The sequence below is a fragment of the Mugil cephalus genome, chromosome 14 (assembly GCF_022458985.1).
Source record: "Mugil cephalus isolate CIBA_MC_2020 chromosome 14, CIBA_Mcephalus_1.1, whole genome shotgun sequence".
NCBI classification, from domain to species: Eukaryota; Metazoa; Chordata; class Actinopteri; order Mugiliformes; family Mugilidae; genus Mugil; species Mugil cephalus.
The window spans coordinates 1,837,390-1,862,195 of NC_061783.1; the positions used below are offsets into that span (position 1 = coordinate 1,837,390).

General features: G+C 42.4%; 1 protein-coding gene across 7 annotated transcripts in view; it reads right to left on the bottom strand.

The window, feature by feature from the left end:
- Positions 1-24,806, bottom strand: part of trioa (trio Rho guanine nucleotide exchange factor a) — a 72,686-nt gene that overhangs the window by 29,380 nt on the left and 18,500 nt on the right. For all 7 annotated transcript variants that reach the window (XM_047606055.1, XM_047606051.1, XM_047606054.1 and 4 more), the window contains exons 3-11: positions 23,691-23,741; positions 10,828-10,902; positions 8,083-8,197; positions 6,338-6,530; positions 3,471-3,575; positions 3,098-3,294; positions 2,541-2,790; positions 1,673-1,795; positions 1,043-1,234 (exon numbers count right to left, since the gene is read on the bottom strand). In XM_047606055.1, coding sequence (XP_047462011.1) covers positions 1,043-1,234; positions 1,673-1,795; positions 2,541-2,790; positions 3,098-3,294; positions 3,471-3,575; positions 6,338-6,530; positions 8,083-8,197; positions 10,828-10,902; positions 23,691-23,741 — 1,301 coding nt within the window. The remainder of the gene's footprint in view (positions 1-1,042; positions 1,235-1,672; positions 1,796-2,540; positions 2,791-3,097; positions 3,295-3,470; positions 3,576-6,337; positions 6,531-8,082; positions 8,198-10,827; positions 10,903-23,690; positions 23,742-24,806) is intronic.

Sequence of the window (24,806 nt, forward strand, 5' to 3'; positions counted from 1 at the left end):
AAGACGGGGCGTGAGACAGTGGTGGCATGTATAATGCATCTTTGTACTTTTCCCAGCAGACATGTTGTAGTCAGACATACCAAAGCATACAAGACATGACCTGGGGGGCATTTTCTTTACCATTACTTAAACATCTTTGCTTATGGTTATGACACTACAGCATTATCTATTGTTGAATGAGCTGGCTGTTGCCTCGTGATGACTTCTTAGAGCTTCCTGTACTCCCCTGTGGGAGGGATGGAAAAAAACCTGGCCTCAAACAAAGAAAGATCAGAAAGTTGAAGTGATCTCCATCTAATTATTAACTTTTAAGAATCTCTCATTTTAATTGGAATAACACACGTGAGTAGAACAAAAGTTTAGAAAAAAGGTAAAACCTCTGAGGGTTAAAAAAAAAAAGCATGAAAGGCTGGACTGATGACAGCAGTGTTCCAGGTCGGAAAAGTCGAACCACCCATGTTCCCTAGCTGGGACCCTTCCTGTATGACTTTTAAGGCCGTGAATCATTCCATGGTACTCCAACTAATGAACACAGACAGAAATAACTGAAGATAACAAATTCCTGACTTACACTGCACATATATTTATGTAAATATATGTAAATGGTCTGCATATTTAGAGTTTATAAATTTAATGAAACCAGATGAGTATTTTACAGCCCAGAAAGTGTGTGTATGTTTCTCTGAATCCAGCTCACACTAAACCCGACTTAGGAATAGTTTGAGAAACAAGTTCATACGTTTTTATACATTAAATGTTTAACAGTGTGTCATATTTGTACAGTAAATGTGAAGCTAGAGAGCCAGCAGCTTAGTATCTTTATAGTATTTTTTGTCCATTTGGGAGTAAACAGAAGGATTGAAATGCTGGTGGCCAAATATTTGTGTATGGCTACAGAAAATGAATCACCAAATATTTTCATTTTATCAACTTACTTGTTCAAGTCATTAGCAAAGTGAACTGCCCGTCTCTGGGATGTCTTGTGTCTCATTTAATAATGAACTGAATAGCACACGTGAATTGCACATTTTGCCTGACTTACCTGGTCACATTTCTGGTGGAAGCTGGCTGACATATCCAGCAGCGTGCTGCGTTCGTCCAGGGCTGCGGCGAAGGCTTTCCACTCCTGCTCCAACTGGCTTGAGATCTGTTTGATCTGCTGGGAGGCGTAGTGGCCTGACTCCAGAAGCCGGTTGCCCACTGACATGATCCGGTTGATGTTCACGTACACATTCTGAAACATATGACATGGAGGAAAGCGAGTTGACCAGTGGGTTGAGGATTATTACAAAGAGAGAAATTATCAAGGAGAAAGGAATGAGGAACGAGAGGGTGAGGTGAGGGCTACCAGGGAGGTGCCATTGTTTCTCTTTAGTGAGCAGAAACTCGAGTAGCTAGATTGATTGCTGGCCTCTACAGTTTCATAATGGTTATGTAAGGCGGACTGTGGATAGAGAATAGGATTACTTAATACCTGGCTGTGTTGCTGCTAACACGCAGAAAATGTGCAAGTGCACAGAAGCACTGGCTGCTCCGAACAAACACATCACTAGAGGTTGGTGATAAGTGCAATAACTATATGATTATTTGCGCGGGGCATGGACCTGAGGCCAAGTGGGCGGAAGAGCTTTGCCTCCTGCTGAGGATGGATCAGTGCATGCGTGTGTCTTACCATGCAGTTCATAGCGAAGTGGTTGTGCTGGGTTTGCAGCTCTAAGGCGTGGGGGTGGTTGTTGCCAATCTCTGTGTAGCCAGCCAGGAACAAACCCTTGTTGTGCATGATCCAGTCAAACATCTGAGGCACGAGGAAGCAGACACACAAACACGCATATAGAAAAAGAAAATGAAAACATGCACACAGAGCATACAAGGCTCATCAGCAACTTTTACAAATTATTGCATCGCCAGGTATCCACAAACAGCTGGGACATGGCAGTATGCGTAAACCTGAGTGTGTTTGTGTATTGCCGCAGTGTTCAAAGAGTTGTCATCTTTCCAGGCCAGAGTACAGAGAAATGGACTGCCTCGATTAAGAGTATCCTCTCAGGCTCTCCTAGAGAACAACTCGTGGCCTATGGTGTCCTAGCAACAAGCTCCTGCTACTGCAGTGTATCCAGGACTGCAGCCCTCTCTGTTGCTGCAATCTTCTATTTTATTCCACTCACTCAAACATGGATCTGTGGAATTCTCTTCCTGTCTCTTTCTATTTTATGCTGCAGCTGTCATCTCCTGGGCTGCCTGGGTGGCAACTAGAGAAGGTGGCCTCGCACCTGAATGAGCTACGCTCCATCTACCTGCTTCATAACCTGGGATCAAACTGAGGCTGAGGCTGTTAACTTTTACCATTTTATAAGTGAAATAAAGTTTAAGGATACCAGTTCATGATGCTTCCACAAACAACACCAATCAATGCTTCAATACGGGTGTAATTGCGTTTTTGTTTATATTGGCAGCTGTTTGCCCTACAGGGATCATCAGCTGTAGTTATAGATTACCACAGCGTCCCAGCTCTCGCTGAACGACTCCCACCACCCACTGACCTTCTCTGCATCCTGTTCGAACAGGCGGAGCTGGAAGCACTGATCCAGCTGGAGTTTGCGGACGTGCCAGGCCTGGTGGAGGTGCTGTCGGGTGGAGTGCAGCTTGTCCAGCAGCTGGGTGATGCGTGGCACCAGGCCTTGGGTGTCGGCGTTGCACACCCCGCTGCCGCTACTGCTGCTGCCTCCGCTGCCGCCAGTGCTGCCGTTGCGGTTGGAGAAGGACTCGCTGCTCTGAATACGCTGGAGAAGCCTGCAGGTAAAGTTAACATTCAAAGTCACTGTGCTCATATTTATTGATTTTAGTGAGGAGTGTGAAATGTTGCACACACAATTATCACATTAGCTGATTGACCCTCCTTGATGTGATGATTTTTGTTTTTTACTTAACAGAATTACCATTTAAACTTGAATGCATTAATTTAGAGTGTAAACCCCTACACCAAAGTTAAATGATATATCCAAATTCCATATGCAGGTTCTGGCATGGCAGGCAAAAAAAGATATAGGGTGAAGGGTATAAAAAGGAACTAGTTATTCATCGTTATTTATTATTTTACCTTTGTCCTTCAGTGTCCAGCTCCTCTATGGGAGCTTTTATGACTTTCTTCTTCAGCGTAGCGTGTTCTTCTATCATCCGTCTGGCCCCTTCAAGATCTTGGGGAAAATCTTTTCTCGACACAGTTTCCTGCATCTCCTCTAGTCGAGCCAACATCTGGGTGGCGTGACCAGAAAACTCCTCAAACGCCACACGCACCTGGACACAAGCATAAAGTGGAAGTGGATTTCTATGACAATCCCTAACAGTAAGAAGACTATTTCAATTACCAAAAACGCCGTATCATTTAGGAATCCTGGTTATAATAACCACTGCTGTTACTGCTCTATGGATATGAAGACAGTCTTGACTAACGGGTTGCAGGCCGGTCTCACCTCTATCCATTCTTCATGGTTGTAGTCAAGGCTGCCGTCAAAGTCTGCCGTGAGCTGGGAAGGGTCCACAACTTTCGTCAGGCCCTCTAGTGACACCATGGTGGTCTAGACAAGCAAAAGTAGAGGACAGACAGACAGGATGGAGAGAGGGACAGAAGGGGGTTTACATGGATTTAGATGGAAGTCATGACTGCTGAAAATTAAAAAAATAAAATAAATAAATAAATCATGAGCGACTACTTGCTCCCTAAAACCGCCACAGTTTTTTTTAATTAGTTACAGAGATGTGCTTTTAATGGAAACCCTGTAATTAACTTAGCTTAAGCATACTTTATCCTCTTAATTCATCCTCTTCTTATATAACAATTTATCCTCTCTTTATAGAAGACAGCTAGAAATCACACCGACCAAATAGCTGCTACAGCATATCGATATGCAGATTTCTCATTTCAGAATTTACGAACTGATTCCTCTCAACACCCCTTGTTGCATTTGACTTTAGAATTAAGTAAAATGCATATTACTATACCAATTTCAGAGATACAGTGAGGAAACGTCTCCATGTTTGGTTTCGGTGCCTTCGTGTTTCTGCTAAGCCGCCTCCACACAACACCCCCACACACATGGCCAGAGATGGATGGAGACAGAACGATAGCTAGATAGGCTTTGTGTAGGCCCAACAATGCAGAGACACACTGTTATCCTTGGGTAAAAAAGGCGAGCAGATCTCGCCACAAGCAAATACTGATACCGCCATGTTCACTTTTGTTGTAGAAGTTAATTGATTTAGAGAGGCCGCTTGGGGCAGCGTTTTTCTCCCTCTGAACCAAGTGATTTAGCAACAATTAAAATCGGGGGTTTCGCTCATTCCTCAGCGGTTCAGCTCGCTGCTTTCTTTCTGTGCGTCTGAACTGAACATGAGAGGAGGAGATGGGAACGGAGAGAGAGAAACCTGCCCTACCTCTGGCTTTCAATCGACAAAGCGAAGAGAAAATCCTCAACACTTGCGTGGAAGAGAACACACCAGCAACAGAAATACTCAATCGACATGCTGGACACACACGAGCGTGCCTCAACTGTAGCCCTAGCAACAGTCTGGTCTCACATTTACTTGAACAGTCCGAGTAGAAAACTTACAACCTTCAGATATATTATCAGAGGTCGGGTGGTGCAACATGATCACAGGCACACATACAAATGAACATGCAGTGCATCCAATCAATGTCCATGTTTCATGCTTATGGATAACAGCAGCCTTCCCTGTGGCTACTCTTTCTACCAAATAATCAATATGGTGTGATCAGACTACACTGAGCCTGGCCATGTGAGCCATCAGAGTAATTTCCACCCCACCGTATTTGCTCACACAGCTATAGTTGGATCTGAAGGGAAATATCAGAAATGTATTACACAAGAATCCAAGCACAAGCTGTACAAAACAGAGGCTCCGCCTACCGATTAAAACAACCCGCTGATAAACGTGAAGCTGATCATTATCATAGTAAACCAGGGTAGTTAATGAGAGCTCACACAGATGAGTGGGAATTTGTTATGTGGTTCCTCATTAGAGGGTATGTACTCAGAAGGTTGAGAAGCCTTCACATCAAATGAAGACATGTTGGCCAACATGTTTGTGAAAGCACACCAGGGCACATACTGGAGTCACTTCATAACTATGAAATGCTCATAACCTTGTTTACGCCAATCATTAAATGAGCTGTGAAAATGGGTTGGTTTCACAGAAAGCATCACTAATAACTCCTCCCCGTGATCTACAGAGCTGGGCTGAATGTGATGAAAAATCTTCCTCTGGCAGACAGCTGGCTAGAGATGTAGCATCCAAAGCAGCAGGGAGAGGAAAATAATGAAATGTGCTGACAATGAGCAGCTCAGGAGGGGGGCAGCTACAGTGGTTGTTATCACAGCTCCACTGACAGCAGACGATGGACTTTTCTACTTTTATAACACCATTTTAAAATGTCAAGTATAATATTGAGAAACATATCGGGACGCTTTCAAAAATCATTATGACATGCAAAATATGCACTGTAACTATGCATCATATCATATGGAATAAAAGATTTTTATTGTGGCACAGTATAACCTCACAACATCCCATTAGTGACACATATGTAAGTTTTACAGCATACGCAATGACGATTAAAACTGTCGACATGAAGTAAATCTTTTTGTTATTTGTAGTACAGTTTTATATCTGATATCAGTTTGCCACAGCTGAAGAAAGGCAAAATCATAGCAACAGATACCGAGTTTCCTACAGGAACTAGAAATATAGCAGCACCAATGGCCAACAAATGAGATAGTTATGAATGTAACTTGGGTTCTTTGAATTCACCATCACTGGTGGTTAGGATGACAAAACTGAACCTTGGAACCATCCAAGATATGTTTCTGATGCTCCAGACACTTGGCATAAAAAAGAAAAGCCAATGAGAACAGGGGTGAACGCAGACAACTGCTGGTGTAGTTTCTCCTTGATGGAGCATGCGAAAAGAAGACGAGGGACGAGGGACGAATGTCGGCTCCATCTGTGCGCATACGTCAACAGTGTTTGTGTAATTAGCCTGACTACCAGAACAGGCAGACAAAAGTTCCCGACAGTAGCTGTAGCTGTGATGTAATTATCTATCATTTTTAATATGTTGCTGTCCAGAATATGACACTGTATCTTTGCAAAACTAAACAATACAACATTTTAGTAATTACAACTGTTGCTTCAAAGAATTCAACAAGTTGAAAATTTAGTTTGGATGTTTTTAATTTAAAGTCACAGTTTGCAATTAAACTGTCATTACCTCACATGCACCACTGTAGAGTAAAGAATCTAAAGGTTTCCACCATCCTACCTCGAATTCAAACTTAGAGCTGCCAAAGTTGGTTCTCTGCTTCTGCCAGAAGTTGTCTGGTTTGATGATGAGGGCGACGTGGATACAGGATGGGAACGACTCCTGCAGGATCTTCAGCAGAGGCTTGATGCTGTCCCACTTGGAGCCGCGCATATCAACAATGACCGTAAAGCCATGTTTACACACCTCCTCGCTGGCAGGGATAGGGATAGAGGTCGGCAGGCGTGGGAGGCATTAAAGAGAAGAGAGGCACGGAGGGAGGGGCCAAGAGAGATTGGAGAGAGTATAATCCAGAGAGAGAGGAGACAGATGACAGGCGTGGGAAAGGATGAGAGAGGGATGATGGAGAGGAGGGAGAGAGCAAATGGAAAAGGGGAAGAAGAAGGGAAAAAGGGAAAGGAGAGAAAAGGAAAAGGAACCAAAACAAACAGTGAGATGACGCATTTTCTATAATGTCAGAAGTCTTCGCAGCAAACACACATCCCACACACACCCACCCACATACCCGCACATACACCCACACAGAAACCTGCGACAAATGACTCACTAATATGAAAATACAAATCAGCACATTTGAGCATCAGCAACCTCTTTCTCCTGTGGTGCTCTGTAGTCGCTGACATTATCATCACGTAACGCTTTGCGCGCAACACACACACACACAGAATAGCTATATCTACACACCTGAGATTTAAATCTATTACGTCTCAAGGAGATCGAGAGTTAATGAGAATTAAAACAATCAATATTTCAGGGAGCACTACATTGTTGCTCTTTGGGCATCTATTAAATATCTACAAACATAAATTATTTAATTAACAAACATGCTTCTTTTCCAAACACTAATATTAGAAATCCTGCAAAATCCGAAAAAATATATCATTCCTCATATTTTACTGTCATTACGCACATTATTTTAACATCCTTCTGTTACTGAATATCTAAATACCAGAAGGCAGATGTTGCCTTTCCCAAAATAGAACACTTTTGGTCACACAGTTCGGAGAGATAACGAAGATGATGACAGCGAGGTTAGAGATGCCCGACGAGAACAGTCAAAGGGGATCGTTTACTGTCACATTTTTCGAGCACAAACACATCGCATCACCTAGATGTGGCGACTCTGATGGAGATGAAAGCAGACGAGCGACGATGGAATGTTCAGGATATACTGATGGAGGAGGAAATGCTAAGGAAAGTAAACAGTGAGGTGGAAACGAGGGATGTTTTACCTGGGAGGTGAGGAGCTACTCGTCCACAGTAACTACTGCTGCTGCACTGCCTCGGCTACTGCGACACTTTGTTTTGCTTTCATGCACACACTTGCTCGCTCGCTCGGTCACTCCCTCCCTCGCTCGCTCACACACCTCCTTGCACATGCGCTCTCACTCTGTCTCTCTGTCAGATTTAATCCCCCTCCCCTCCCTCCCCTCCCTCCGTCGATATCCCCGTCTTTCATTCGCTTTCTGCTATACGTCCCCCTTCTCCGGTCAGGCTTTCCCTCTCCGCCTCAGCATCTCGCTGTCTCTCTGAAGCTGATTTCTGGCAGCCAAGAAGCTGCAGCAAGCTAACTGCTCTTGAATTATTTCCCTCTCTCGCTGCTCACATGCTCATCTCAGCCCTCTCACGTGTTCGCTGATAGAGTCACTTGCTCTGAGTGTTTGTGTCGTTCTGAGTCGAGCTTCTCCTTCAAAATGAGAAAAGGGCAAAACACACACACAAAAGAAAGGAAATGGATGGGTAACCTGGGGATGCCGGCGAGGTAGGCGATCAGTCTCCTCAGGTCGTCCGCTCGTATTCTGTCGTGGTTGCTGCGTGATGGAAACGTTAACACTGGACCTCCACGTCTGTCTCTGCCTCCTGAGGCGATAAACACACATGCACAGGAACTCCATGTGTATATCTGCTGTGTGAAGCACACCACTGCCACTGGGCTTTCCAGTTGACGAGACATTTTAAACACTGAATGAGGGAAACGCTATTCAGAATTACAGTGGTATTCCTGCCACTAAATGTGCTAAACTGATTGGAGAATAACAGGCATCATAGCAATGGGCTGGAAAAATATGAGCAGACTAAATCAAATGCCCTCAGTAAAAAACCTACAATTGAATTTAATTACCAACTGCTCTGCCAGAAACCCAAAATTAATGGTAGCATTTTAATAACACAAGACAAAAACACTGAGGAACCATAATGCAGAACATTTGAGGAAGGTTGCCTTTTTGATGAGATGATGAGATACAGAAGAGACAAGAATAAACTAAACGTACATTGGTTCATGTCTGTCAACAGAGTGATGCTAGAGGTTCTGTGAGGCTGGACCACAGAGCCTGGAGCTCAATGATTGTGCTACATGATCTTTACCACATTACCATTTCAGCTTCTTAATTGAGCATGTTTTACTAATTTGCTAATTAGAGCTAAGCAAGGAGCACAGCCAAGTATGTTGACAATGTCATTAGTCCTTTTTAATGTGGAGGGTAACTTGAGGGTAACAGTTAACCTGCTGACCACCACTTGTTACTAGGTAAGTCTAGCAAAGCAGGGCTCCATAGAAAAACTTGAAAACCCGTAATAATAGAGTCTAGGAGTAATGTAGAGGCGAGACAGCTAACGGTGGCAACCATGCTAGCATCGGCAAACCAAATTACAGACGTTTGACAGTTTTTATGTATGTTATTTAGTATGCTGTACCCATACTTAAAGACGGTACAATTTTTTATTTATTTTTTAAGTTTTTGTACGATTGGGAGCATCAATGTAAATTTAGTTTACAGGTTTAAATATTTTTTTAAGGGCATGGACCCTCCGATTGTCTTACCAAGATAAAGTAACAAGAAGTGAGGACTTGACGAAGAGTAGCAGCCTTCTGATTGGTGGTGAGCAGACCAGTCAGAAGACCAACAGGAGGTTCAAGTCCTCCGCACAAAGACATACATGTCCCTGCGTCTATCTAACCTCAAAGAGTGATAGTCTTATAGCATAAATGTCAAACTGGTGGTGATACAGGAAGTACACAGACAGACAGACAGTCAATAAGACCTTTTAAAACACACACAAGATAAATATGTGTTTCCCTATGTTACTTGGAAACTATCCATTGGTTTCTGTAGAGTACGTGCAGTGTGCAACTCCCATATGCCTGAAGCTTCTAGCCTGAAGCCAACCTTTTGTATATTATTCTGACATTTTAAAGGGCAGTTGGGCAACATTTATAGCATATATTCATATGGCCGAATCACAGATTTCTGCTACTGTAACCATATTTTGCTCCTATCTTCTGACCACTTGCGGAAGCAGAGAGCCGCTTGCCTCACGTGGGAACTTGTAAACACAGGCTGACTGTACTCAGCCCACAAATTAGTGAGTTCAGTCGAGTTGCTGTGCGCCTGTAGGCTCGATCCGGCTGCTCAGAGGAGAAAATCAAACGCTCACGTGGCAACAGGCAAACATGAGAGAGGGTGAACATGGCCGATTTATTAAGGGGCCGGATTCGGGATAATAGGCTTAGCTCATTTACCTCCTTTTTCAATGGCGGCCCCACCTCCCTGCCGCCTTCATTTCAAAGCCAATTACTTCGCCAGCGACTACAATAAGATGCAGGGACTGACAGTAAGTCATCTCCATGGCAACACTGTCCCGTCTCTCCCTCTCTCAAATTTGGTTTGTTTGAGTCATTGTCCTCCTCATTGTGTTTCTACCTGCGACCTTCACTCCACACACGTGGACCAGAGAGAAATGTGCATATGACACACACTAATGAATGCACATTTCCCTTTGTTATTCCATTCGTTTCTGTGGAGATCCACTGCATGAAAGTTGTTCCAGTGGCATTTGCATGCGTATAGATACATGAGATAATAATACACGTACTCTCTCTCATGCGCAGACATGCACGTGTGTTGAATAATGTTTTTGTGTGTTGTACTAATAACCCTGCTGGATGTTCTTGGCAGTTCATATCTCCAGATCAGTCTACTGAGTTTTCTCTGGCACGATTTAAGTGTGTGTGTGTGTGTGTCAGACATGGCTGAGCTTCCCTTGGAGGGGGCAAAGACACACACAGCTGCAGCCCTCTATTTTGCAGTTGTGCTGATACCGGTTATACGATGGATCTGTGTGTATGTGTGAGTGTGTCAATACTGTGTGTAATCTGTGTGTGTGCATGTATGAAGATGTTTGAGGATGGGTCAAGGGCTAAGTGTCTGGGCCTCCATCTGACCTTGTGTGTTTTCACAGGCAGGGTGCACAGCTTGCTATTATGTCTACAATGTGTGTGTGTCTGAGTGTTTGAGTCAGACACAGAGAACAAGAAAGAGTTAGAGGGAAATCTTCACTAAAATGTGCACAGCTAATACCTTGGAAGTGGGCATTTGTCTCGTCCAAACTAAGGAGTCGATATACTTCATGTTCCATTAGCCCGATTCGCCGCAATCAGACAGTTTTGGATGGCAGATTTGTGAGTCTATACACATTCATAATCTTACCTGACAGAAAGGCAACTTTGTCTTTGAGGATGGGAAGAACCTCCATTGCTCTCATCTCCTCATTTCTCCTAAAACCTGAATAGAGAGAAGAAGAAGAAAAGACAACAATGAGGCTTTCACAGTAGAATAAATAAATCAGAATAAATGACCCTTTCCTCCCTGTTCTGTCCAAGTCCATGACACAAGTTTTATTTTTTTTTCCTCCAAGGCAGATTCTTTAGGTTAGAGTATGTCCCCTTATAATCCGGAGATATGTAGCTTTTAAACGCAGGAAGATTGTATCTCATTTTGGATTGCTTGCATCGTGAGGAAAATGTCAGAGGTTTCTCTTTCTCTCTTGCATGCTCATGCACTCATACCCTCATATGAGAGGAAGCTGAGAGAGGGTGGTTTAATAATAATGGTAAGACAAAGTGGGGCCAGACATGGGGAAGTTCAGGAGAAACAGAGAGCTCTTACAGCTTTTACTATAACAGAGATGAAATGGGGTAAAGAAACATTAAAACTCCGTACAGCACTTTAGTTTCCATCAGCCAGACTAAAACACCATAACACCATCAAATCTGGAGATATTCCAGAGTCCCACATAGTCAGTGGCTGGTGAGTGGAGAAAAATGCTGTAATAATAATAATAAAAAAAAAAGTACTGACAGTGGTTTAGAAGCTCAGTGGGTGGCTCTGGCAATTGTCTTCTCCAGACAAATGCATAAAAGCTAAACAAACTGAAAGCACCCACCTGCCACTCAAATTGGCCACTCCCTTAGCTACGCATAACTTACTTGACTTGTATTAATATTCACACTCTGTACAGTTGTCCTGAAAACTATTTTGCACCATTTCAGACTATGGGGAGTGACTTGCTCATGGAACTCAGGTGGCCATTTGAGGAACTGCAGTTGTCGCTTACGCCAGTTCCACCATCTAAACGATGACTAGGCACAGATAAGCTGAGCGTCATAGATGCACATCCATGGTGACACATTTCAGCATAGTGACATTTGCCTCAATCACTGAATCACTTTCCTGTGGTTACTTCACTTCTTATCTTAATTTACATTTGCACCAAGAAATAGATTGAAAATGATGGTCGAGCTGAAGAAATGAAAATGAAATGACTTAGACTGTTAAACCTTTGTTATTGAACCCCCAGTAAGTGTATACACTGTTGCCAATTATTATGCCAGAGTCGTCCCTTCTCACACACTCTCTCTATATGTGTGTAACATGGGCAGACCCACCACGCCACCACATCAGGTAATTTGTCTGAATCGTGCATAACCTGAACTCTTGCTGAAATGAGATCTCCTAATAAGTTTGATATCTGCATATATCCATAGGATTGGTGTAATGTCTCATTTCTCTTTCACACCTGAATGCCTGCTGATCGTGACATCTGTACATCACATGCTAAATTGGATCAATATTTTTCTTTCAACCATGATAGCTGGTTAAGACTTTTCACTTTACAACAACCCCTGAGCAGGCGCGAGGTGCAGTGCTCCACCAACATGCTTTTCATCCTATGTAGGACTGTAAACACATTTTAAGCCCAGCTTAGTCTTACAACCGGCTGTGCATCCAGCTGTACAGCCGGCTATATTCGTCTCCAGCTGTGTTAGTAGATCTGAGAGGGCATACCGAGACATATTAGGAATGCCGTGTTACCAACACTGGTGACTAGTAACTAACATGCTGATGTATACGAGGGATTAATTTCTTTATCAGAGCATTGTCCCAGTTTAGCTTGAGGGGAACATATATTATCTGCATGGAATTTGACAAGGCATGTCAACCTCACTGTGCTGCTACAAGTCAGATCTGTAAAGTCATGAGGAATGATCGTCTACGAATGTACAAAACGTTCACAGACTGAAGTCATGCAGGTGGCATTGTTAAAAATGATTACCCCAATAATGCAACTCCACTTCTATTTAACTGTAATAAATCTTGGCCGTTACCAACTGAGTGTATCATGCAGCTAACTGAATTTCCCTCTACTTTCTCAGAAAACTGCAATCTGACAATTTTTTGAATAGTGGCCTTATTAAAGATTATATAAACATATGAAACACTATATTCAACCTTCTTTGCCTTCTCCTAGACTACGAATACGTAGAATCTTCCTATAAATAAACAGCACTCATATTTGCTGAAGAATGACATAGTAGTTGCTGAGTTCAGTTGCCTTATAAAAACGTCAACTTTCTCCCAGCTGCTGGCTTTCTTGGGAAAAATCCTCTGGCACAGCACACAAGGACTAGTGTGTTTTACGTACTGGTTTTTCTGGAATATATATAACGAGAATTAAAGTAAAAGAAAAGCCTCACAGAAAAAAACTGATAGCAAGGCCCTATGAATGTCAAACTGGAACTCATGGGTGTAATGGTGTCAAAGATCCTGCAGCTGTGTTGCTAATGTTCTGTCTGGAGTAAAGGAACAGCTGTCAGGAAATATTCAATAACTGCAAACCCGTTGAAACAACTCCTGTGTAGACACTGAATTCCCTATAGAGATTAAACTCTCACACACAAACACACACAGATTCACTCAGGTGGACAGAATGGACCTAGATTTTGTCCTTGAGACAGAGCAGAGGCCTGGTTTATGTGACTGATGGGCCAGACAAGTTATATTACCCATGTGTCTCTTTCCCTCTTGTTTTCTGTTTGATAGTCTGTTACACTTTCTCCTCCGTTTTTAGTGTTTTTTTCACAAACTATCAGACACATTAATTATGTGACCTTCATCTGAGGTACCATGCAATGTATGTCAGAAGTGCTCTATCAAATGTGTGTGCTTCAGAGGATGACAATTATGAAATACTGAAGGTGCAATTTCATGACACTGCAGAGGGCTTTTCATTTTGAAACAATGGATATGTGATGATTTAGCTGCAACAACACAGCAGGACAGTAAACAGAGTAGAATGGATTTAACTTTAAGCACAAAAAAAAATGCTTATTTAAACATTTATTTGAATGATATCAACTGTCCATGTTAAACCCTATCCCAGCTGTCATCGGGCCAGTTGCAGGGCTAACACAGACAAACAACCATTCACATTCACACCTATTATTAATTAAATTAACCTATAAAAGCATGTCTTTGCTGGTATGAGCACACCTCCATGTCGCTGGGAGGCGTCAATGCTAACCACCGAGCCACTGTGCTGCCAAGGCCACTAAAATAAAAAAATATGATTGCAGATAAGTTTGTAAAAAAATAATTTTCCAAGAAGAAAAAGATGCCTGCTGTTGATGTAATAGGCTGTGAGGTTACATCAGTTTAACTAGACATAGGTTCGAGCATGCACACATATGCCCCACAGGTGTGGAAGGAAAATGGCAAAGATATACTGAATACGTTTATTAGTATCAGTCAATACAAGTCCTGATCCTATCTCACAGCTGTGTGAAAAAGGGAGAGAGCAACACCATCAAACTTTGAATTTCATTATGGGGAGCGTTTCTACTGATGCACTGATAAATTCTTCTAAATATTGTGTGAGTCTCCTTTGTGTCCCCTTCTGAGGGCGTCCTCTGGTGTCTGGCAACACAATGTTGTTAGTGGGGGCTGTATGGTTTGAGGGGAGGGGTCTCTGTGGATCATCCCACAGATACTTGATCAGTTCGGGATCTAGTGAATTTGGAGGCCAGGTCAACACTTTGTGCTGCTCTTCAGGTTTTTTTTTAGTTATTCCTAACACTGTGTTGTGTGTGTGTGTCTGTGTCAGGCTGCATTCTACTGGGGATGGCTGCTGCCATCAAGGAGTGTCATTGCTATGGGGTGCGGGTGTCTGGTCTGGTCTGGTCTAGGTGGGTGGAACAAGTAATATCCACATGAATGAAATCAGGTCCAAAAGTTTCTCAGCAGAACATTGAAAGTCACAATATGTTCAATGTTGTTATATAATTCATGTTGTTATATAATTCATTGTAATGTAATACTAATCAGCCAAGTGGTACTTTATATCCAATTTTTCCATTTAAATTGACAAAAACTCTGACCGCCAGCATAGTTTGTGCACGAACCATCTCTGCACAACAAAAGCATCCCTCCACACAACTAAAACAAATCCTTTATGAAAGACTTACATTACATTGTCCGCGTACGGTCTGGGGTGGTGCACTGGTAAAACAGATTAGATTGTATTAGATCAAGAATAAGGGGGAGGAATAATCTCCCTGTCGTTCTTATATTGTTGTCACGTAAACTCTCTAAACTCTCTCACACATACAGCTCTTGGGGAGTGTGTTGTACTCCACTCTCAGTGTACTCAGCTCTCAGCATGTCTTTGTATTTAAAAGTGAATTCTAATGAGATGTTAATTCTTCAGTAGAGATGGATGAGAATCAGTACTTCCCTCTCTATACTCTCTATTTTTACTGCTCCCTTCTCCCCCTATTTGTCTCCTGCCCCTCCTCAGGGTGACATAAAAAAAAACAAATTAGCATGATCAACATTTCCCACTAAGCTCCTGAAGAGAGTAAGCTTGTACTTCTTCTCTGATGATGCATGAGTGTGAGCTAGTGCCGACAGAGAGCTCCAGCTCTTTCTCTAATTTTGGGAACAAACATGGTGCAGCTGTGGATCAGTAGGTAGAGCGGGTTGTCCATGAACCAGAAGGTTAACTGAATCATGCATCGAGTTGATTCCAGATACATGGAATGCTGAAGTGTCCGCGAGCATGACACAAGTTGCTCCCAGTGTTTGGCAATGGCGTGTGAATGTGTGTGTGCTTCTGTGAATGCAAAAGCTCTATATATAAATGTAAGACAATTTACCAGGAGGCAGCTTTCACCCTGTATGGAGAGCAGGGCTGTCAAACTGGGCTGCATCTGCTGTGTGTGTGTGTGTGTGTGTGTGTGTGTGTGTGTGTGTGTGTGTGTGTTATGTATGTGATATGTATATGTATATGTACATATGTATATGACGTCAAGAAACAGTTAAAATCAAATTAAAATTCAAGTTATATTTCCTCCATAAGCTGAACATTGTCTTTTCTATGGTCTTACATGAAATTCAATTTTTTGACTGTTGGTTGTGTTTAAGGAAATTTTAAATGCCGTTCTTGATTTCCTAAAAACACAAACAAACAAAAAGAACTTTTAAGCCTTTTAAATTATCTTGAACATTGCTGAATGTTGAAACCATATATAAATGTACCTGCCACTAATTGCATACAGGCTACATAATGGTGTTCCTAATCTTGTGGTTGTCATATGAACCTGATTCCGGAAAATTTCACCTATTTTATACAAGCTGGGCACATAATCTTAGACATTAATACCAACTTGGTGTTTAAAGGTGCCAACTATCTACATCAAGGACGCTTTGGCTGTTGCTGTGTGTGGCCTAAGGAGTGTGTCGAGGTGAACTGCAGCATATGCTCACAAACCGTTAAGTCAGCATGTTTTCACCACGGAGTGATTCATCTTCTGAAGCCAAGACAATCTTTGATGTTGCTGGTAAACCTGCTCTCTGATTGGCTGGCTGCCACTGAACAGGAGGCTAAGCAAAGGTCAATGAAAAACCTAATGTTGACAAGATGACAGGCGGAAAATCACTCTCTCTCTTTGTGTGTGTGTGTGTGTGTGTGTGTGTGTGTGTGTGTGTGTGTGTGTGTGTGTGTGTGTGTGTGCGCGTGTGGAAAGAAAGCACATAGTGAGTGCTTTGTAGCCGCGTGTATCTGCTACTGCACAGCAAGCTTTAACGGTCACTGGATTGAGGTCTGACGAGAAACACATCATCCTTTGTAAACACACACACAGTTTTAACGCATAAAATAGTACACTACATCTAAACAACATGCTTCACATTTCCAGACTCACCCTGGGGTGATACTCATGTTTACACTGACTGAGAGGGGGAAAAGTGCTGTCCGTTACAACCTATAATTATCTGAAAGGTCAAAATCATTTGGTAGACCGTTAGATACCAATCTGTGATGTCCAAAGCAATTCCACCAATATTTACTAGTATTTCCTTCTACTTCAGTTAGTGATTTCCTACGTCTCCTGCAATGATTTTCAACAGGATGTAGAAAGCGTAGCATAGTCATAGTCATATCAACCCGGAACCACTATGCTACAACCTCCAGCCTCCAATACACCTGCATCTGATACAACTTTACAGCAATGTAACGCTAACCTGTCATTAGCCGCTTGTTAGGCTGCGGAGGCTCCAGGTTAGCTAGCTGCTAATGAGGTTCGGCTGGATTTGAAACATTCTGCCACAGCCCATTTCCACCTGGAAGACGTTCAGGTGCAGCTCAGCCCGTCTATAGAAAGCCTCCAGGTGTTTTATGAAGCGTTTTTTTCTCTTTCACCTAACACGAAAAGGTAAGTTTAAAAACACAGACCGATCACTTCCCAGTACTCTGCAGTGCTATGGGACTGGAAAAAGTGGCACAGCAGCTAAATTTAGAGTGGCCAGGTCACACACACACACACACAGTAGCACATACACAGTGACAAAGAGGGTTTCTGGACGAATGAGCAAAAACAGCTAAGAAAGGAAGAACTGAACTAATGAGATCCAACATTTTGTATTAACAGGGCTGAGAAACCTCAAATGGAGATAAGGTGGGAAATCATAGGTGGACAGCGGGACACAAGGAGGGGGATAAGAATTTCAGTCTTGATTTTCATTTGACTGAAAGCCTTATAATGACCAAAAGTAAAGTTAAATTCAGTCTCCATTTGGGCTAATGGAGACGGGGAACAAGACAGAAAATGAAGAGGAAGGTAATGACTTCACTGGATATCTATAATTGCCACCCACCCGTCCACCATCAGAGGCGGCGCTGTACCTGTCAGCTCGATGAGGGTGGAGCCAGGATGAGCATACTGCCACTTGTGCTTGGTTGCCCAGCAAGCCATGCGTGATAATTCTTCCACAAATAGTAAAAAAAAAAATCCATAAATTGCTGTGGTTTTGGCTTTGTTCACTGATGGAGAAACGTAGTCCGCCGACACCATCAGCTAATGATACACTGACAGGCTGACGAAGCTGTAGAAATCCCAGTCCACATTGGATGGAGTCGTAGAAGCTGAGGCTAATCCTGAGATTCCTGAGGGGAGATATTCCAATCTCGCAGACAACCCAAACCACCCATTTTGGTGTTGTCTGCGCGACCATATGGAAAATTTCGAGCAAACATTTCCAAGCAGGAACTTGGGCTAACAGTGCGGAGCGTTTTACTGTGCACGGGGAGACTCTGCAGTTTTACGGCATCAGTGGGCATCTCATGTAGCATTAGGTGAGCTGATAATCTGCCCGTCTTTTGTAAAGACGGGTTCCTGGAGGTAATCCTCAATCTGTAGGAGGGGCAATAATTATAACATGCCTGCACTGCATTTATGAACCCTGAGAACCGGATTAGTTCGAGGCGGGACACCTGAGATTGATGGGGAAACCCTGACAGTCTTTCCTTTCTGGCAGCCTCTTTAGTGGAGACACTCAGTAGCTAACCAAAAGAAATCATGGTTGTACCAGGCAGCTGACACATCTGTAATGAATTGTGTCAGTGTGCAGCACTTTACTCCAAAACACATGACAGGTTAAAAATTCATTCTACATGGGTGTGTAGCATATGGTATGATCAGAGTTTAGCACTGCTGGTTTCTCAAGAGAAAAAATAAATAAATCACATACAGATCCCATGATTTTTGCTGAGCTCCAAACAATAAAATGTAGTAGTCAACAACACCATCTTTACATTAAGGACTGGTCATGTGAGAAAGAGAAACCTTTAAAAAAAAAAAGGTTAAAAAAAAAGGCTTAAAGTTATGTTTCATTGCTACTTTTAGGGGTGTTACATGGGAAACAATGAATTCTGAGAACCTGCAACACTGTCTAACCGTGTTCTTCTTTAGGTGCACACAACAGAAACCAATAACCATTGTTCTGGACCCAGATATTCAACTATTCAGATACCGGTTTGTTTAGCAGGTATTTGTTTTTGATATTGGTATTCTGATGTTCTTTTGTGTGCGTGTAAATTCTGGCTAGAAATAAAATGCAAAATATATTTCAGAATTTAACGTGAAAATAGGCGATAGTGTGGCCAATTCTTCGGTAAACAGATTTCATAGTTGGCATTTGCAGACTCTGGATGAGACACGCGTGTTGTCACACTGTTTAAAACACTACAATGATTAAGTAACGTTGAGATACTGCAATTAGCGAGAAATGCTTGATACATGCGTCATGCTCAATCTCTGTAATATGGCCCTTGTGAACTTAGTGTTTCAGATTGATCATAGTGTTGATAACTATATGACAATGAAAGTTGACCCTCCAAAATGCAAAGACCATGGCAAACACATGACACTCCTCAATTCATGATCATGATTAATGACCACAATCAATATAATGGATGTTAGCATTACCTTGATGATGGATTCAGATAAACCGGTGTCCATTGCCAAGCCCTAAATACCAAAGAAGAACTTACTTTCCAAAAGTTGAGGTGGGTGATTATTATCTAGATCAGCTTTGTCTAAGCAACTCTGAGTTGCAACATTCCCTGGGTTAATGCTAGCCCCGAGTGAAGTGTGTGAAACAAAGTTATTCCTGATATGGCTACACCCATGAGTGAGAAGGGGCAAGGGATGAGAGGGAAATGCCAGACATGTCCATCAACCTTTGCTACCAACGACACAGTCATGGCTGTTACAGGGTTATGTGTGTGTGTCAGAAGATCTCAACACTCAACACAAACCTCAGACTTGAGACTTGTAGGGGCCTCTGTGGGGTCAAGTGGGTATCAGACTCACTGATACAACAAAGCACTTTATTCAGCAACACCATTACAAGACTGCCCCACAGAGATTGTGTTCAGCACCTCAGGGAGGGGTAGGGTTGTTTGTGACTTTCTGTGTTAAAAAAAAAAAAGAGAGAGAGAGAGAATGCAACAGCTGCCCAGACAAGGACAGATGGGACGGGTGGTACAGTCTGCTGAGGGAAGGAGGGGAATCTATGCCGACAAAAGGGCACACTCACATCATCTTTCCCATCTGATTAAAAATCAGTTACACACAGGCTCAATCTTATAATGGCTCCCAACAGCTGACTGCGACGCATTGGTTTTAAGCCAGCTGTTGGGCCAAGAGAAACCAGAACCTTACACATGTGTGTACATCCCTGCATAACTGTGGACTTCCCACATTCACAGCGTGCCAGAAATTCCTTGCTGAGGGATGTGTGGGAATGGCAGGAATTCCTTGAGGCTGAAAGCGTGGACAGGAATAGCGTGTCCGCAACATGGACCCCTGATCCACTCATGATCCCTGATGCTCTGAAAAGCCTGGAAAATAGTTACTGTACTTGACTGTACTTGTCCTTGACTGAAAGCTTGTTTAATTCATGAATACTACACCGAATCCAGGTCTGACACATGAAATTGATTTCACTCAAGTATGTATGGACTTGTTTAATGTTTCTCCCGAGGCTTAGATTTTCAACTTGAGGTATTTCCATTGTTACAAAGCCAACTCTACTGTAGAAAAGGTGGTCACTGCCAAGATGTTCCAGATAGATTCATCTAGAATAATTCGTACACTGTCAAGCACTTGCCTGCTTAATCATTACCTCCCAAGCTTTTATCACAGGACATATGCAGCTTACAACTGCTGTAATATTTTCAAAGTTTCCAAAAGTGCATATTTGAAATGTTGCAAAACAGAAAATCTAAGAAAAATGCTAATTAGGTGAATTTCCAAGAACTAGTCTGGCAGTACAGTGTCATTAGTGTTATACATGGCTTTTTCTTTAATAATAAAAAAAAGAACAGAACAAGTACTTCTTGAAGAAGAAGAAACAAACATAACTAGTCGTCTTGGCCATCTACGAGAGAAAATTGAGAAAGGGCCTCTGGCTTTTTTTTGCTCCAATTGGGTCATGTTTCATGCTGTCCAGAGAGAAAGACAAGGAAGGCAGTGATACTTATGCATGCAGTGAGGACCATATGACTACAATGAGTACCGTACACATGGGCGAGACTTCTTCAGTAGCTGACGTAACTGTTCAGTTACACGGGGCTGCTAAATCTGGATTCCATCTCCCATTAAGAACATTATGGCAAAAAACAACTTAAGTTAATCAAAAAAAATTTGTGAAAGTTAAAATTTTTCCCATTTCTGTTGACGCTTCTTAAAGCACATTACACAGAAACACATGTACTGTTAACTGTGCTCTTGGTGGTAAGCAACATGAAAGGTATTGTGTAAAGAAATAAGAAATATATATACACACACACAAACATTGACTCATTCATCAGTTTCTTACTCATTGTATTTCCTTGTCCTTTTATTGAACTCCTTGTCCACCCTCTTTGTTTTCCCTTCATTGTCTTCTTCTGTTCTTCCTATTCTAATACAACTTAAGTGCTTGGTATTTTTATTTAATGCCAGCAATGCTGACTTATTCATCACCTCAAGCCTGGACTAGCATTGCTTGACTTCTGATAGACACCACTTGCTGTCCTAGTAAAGCAGTTCTGAATGTCTGCTGCCCAGGTCACCTTATTGGACACCAAAGATGCAAGAAGATCTCCTCTGATTGGCTGTGCCACTTAACAATGAGCCCACTGTGGGTAGAGCTGAGCCTTGGCACTGCACATATCCAAAGAAGTGGGTAACTTGTTAAGAGAAATCTGTTTTTGTTTCATATGGTCATAATGTGATGTGTACCTGTATTATCAGTCACTGAGCAAATACAACATACATAATTACAAAATTCACACTTTCTCTCTAAAAATGTGTTGTTTATGAATAAATACTTAGTATTCACGTCTAAATTGTAGACACAGAGAGGACTGGACTGCAGTAAGGGACACTACAACTCAGACACCAGCTCTTTAAAGCAGACAGTCAGTCTTACAGCCCTAGGTTATTGAGAGAAATCTTTCCACACACCAATCCAATAATGTTGGAATTATTTCTTAGGCCAACTGTCTGATTGGATCCCAGACACAGAATGAAAAAGAAAAGAGGCATATTTTACAAGACTTTGGGATGTTTGTTTGGCACGTATTTCTTACTGTATTTTATCATTATGCACCTCCTCTAGCAGTGGCGTCTGAACAGCACAGTTTGGCTGTGTGTTTTCAGTCCACTCAGATACTTTCTGATCCTCTCCATTTTCCTCTTCATGTCCCCAAATCTGAGTTTTGGCCAGGAGTATAGAAAAGGAGCGAGTGCACACCATCTTTCCTTTACCTCCGCCTGTTTCTGTTCTCTCCATCCGTCCAGACCTCTAATAGCAGGGTAGGCTAACCGAGCGAGAAATGGGCCAGGGTTACCCCAGCGACCCAAACACAGCAGGGGAGGAGGGGAAAGGGAGGTGGAGGAGGCAGGGAGAAAAGAAAGAGAAGAGAAAGAAAAGATGGCTTGTTATTGGTGCCAAGAGTTCATTTGTCCGGATCTTTAAATGGCACATGATCCTATTCTGACAAACCGTGACAGGACAGATAATGAGCTTCATCCATAAAAATCTGTTACTACAGTAAGAGAAGGACTACAAGCGCACATTTCATTCCCACACATTTCCTCCAGACAGTGATTTGTTAAACAGTGTAGTCATGTTTTCAGCCGCTGACTCCTGCCACTCGCAGCTCAGGCTGCTGCGACCCTTCTTCTTCTTCTAGTTCAGCTATTCCAACATTCTCTTATACGCCATCTGGAGGCAATGCTCTTAGCCTGCAGGATTACTGAAGAGCTACACCAAAGTAGTTCATCAATACTCAAGTAGTTGAAGATTTAGTGCTTAGAGATGGACAGAGAATGAGAGACAGTGATGGAACTACATGAGCCCACAACACTCCCTCCATGAAAAGCACTCTGCTGCACATCTGTCAAGATCCAAAAGCATTAACATCATTACATAACAGCACTCCCCACTCTCCCCTTACAACCCACTCTTCAGCCACCCAGTCACACCAGTGGCTGAGGAGGCCAACAGATGGACAGGCCTAATCCCACACGCTCTCCAAACCAGGAAGTGACAACTGGCAGGCACCAGGAAGCTTAAGGAAAAAACACTTCTGTGAGACTGTCACACAGATAGGCTGAATGGTAGCTCCAAAGCAAGTACATTGTCTAGCTGTCATTGCATTTGTGTGGTTTTCACTGTTTTTTTCTGCAGGCAATGAAGCGGTCTCCATCAAGGCCCTGGGGCTGTGAAGCAACCTGCCAACTCACTGCCCTCCTTTATATCTGGGGTTTGAGGTTTTTTTTTTAATTTAAAACCGATACTGCTGACACCCTAAAGTCAATCATTTGTGCAATCTATACAACACTAAAACTTCCCACTCAAACATGTAAGAGTAATAATCTTTAATAACAAACCAGTCATATGTCTCCTCGAAATGTCACTGACTGGAAAATATTAACCCTCATATGATAGAAATTGAAATTAGAATAATAACTTCTTAGGCAAAATAATAATTTTAAAAACAAAAGGAAAGCTGAGAGAAACGTAAACAAGAAATGACATATTAAGGGTGATAAAACAACAGACTGGGTGAATAAATCATATTGGAGGAGACAGACTAAGCTTCAATCTCAACTGCTGCGATGCTGTCGCTACGGAGACGGCCCCTTGACGTAGGCAGCCAATCACATTCTGGGGAACATGGTATGTGATGGCAGGAGTGGAGGGAGGATACAGAGGGGTGGAGAAGAGGAGGGAGCGGGATTCAAGAAAAAAATACGATGACACTGCTCTCTCCCCATCACACTGTCATATGAATCGTGTGAATGTGTGTAACTCTTACCCCATTCCCACCACTAACACACACACAAATGAACACAGCAACGTAGGAAAATAGTTTTGGTTCACTATATGTGGATGTGTTTTACCTGCTATCTTGCTCGACACATCTCCTTTGGGCTCTTTAGGGAGGGATCCATCTGTAGGCAAGAAAGAAGAAAAATCACTACGTTGTCAAAAAATTCATATAGCATCAATAACAATACAAAACAATACAAGATGTTTAACAAAACCCAGCCGGAAACCCCCAGAGCAAGCACAAAGGCGACGGTGGCAAGGAATGGCGCACACTTCACTGTACAAGTTTCTTTACTACACAAACGAACCAGAGAGGAGGAAACAAATCACTGAAAAGCTAATAATGCTATGCTCCTATTTTCAAAACTGATTGCCATTCTCCAAAATAACATGAGCAAATTGCAAGTGAAGGGAGAAAACACAGTAAAAGTAATTCAAATGTCCACAGTAATGTCAACATAATCTTACAATACTACAGCTAGATGTTAAACAGGTCGTGCCAATCATACACCCTAGCAACCGTTACTCTGTAAACAAGGATCGTCAAACTGCCGACCTCTGACAAGCAAAATGGTGAAGCGGTGTGCCTATGGCATATGTAAGTCGTGTGTAAGAGCCTGGCTGGGGGTGTCGTGTTTTCCCTGAAGCTGAAAACACAACAGGAGCGGTGACTTAAGTAGATCAAACAGTGTGGAAGAACCCACTCCCAGCTAAATCTCAAGAAAATAAACAAGCATTCATCTTCTAGGTGGCTAAAATGGCCTAAAGCCATAGTGATACGAGCTAGTTAACGTTGAGCTAGCAAGACTACATGAGCAAGACGCTCATATACAAAACTGTATGTCAAAGTTATGGTTACTACTGGCAAATATTAGTAATATTAGTGCCTAACTAACGTTAGTCAACATAATGTTAGCTAGCTAGCTATCGGGTTCACGCTAGCTAATTTTAGTTGTTGCATTGGGTCTCACTGTTGGGAGCTCTCTCTAATGTTGTTTCATAGGTTTACATCAAAGTTGAACATAGCGCCCCAACAGACAAATTAAAGCTGTTTTGTTTCCATCATGTGCCATTTTGTGAATGAGTAGAGCCTACTCTTAAGGCCATGCTCATTGTATTTGAGATAGAGGTCATGAGGTTTCTCAGATTTTGCCATTAAACGCTTTCACCTCAATAATCGTATTTTC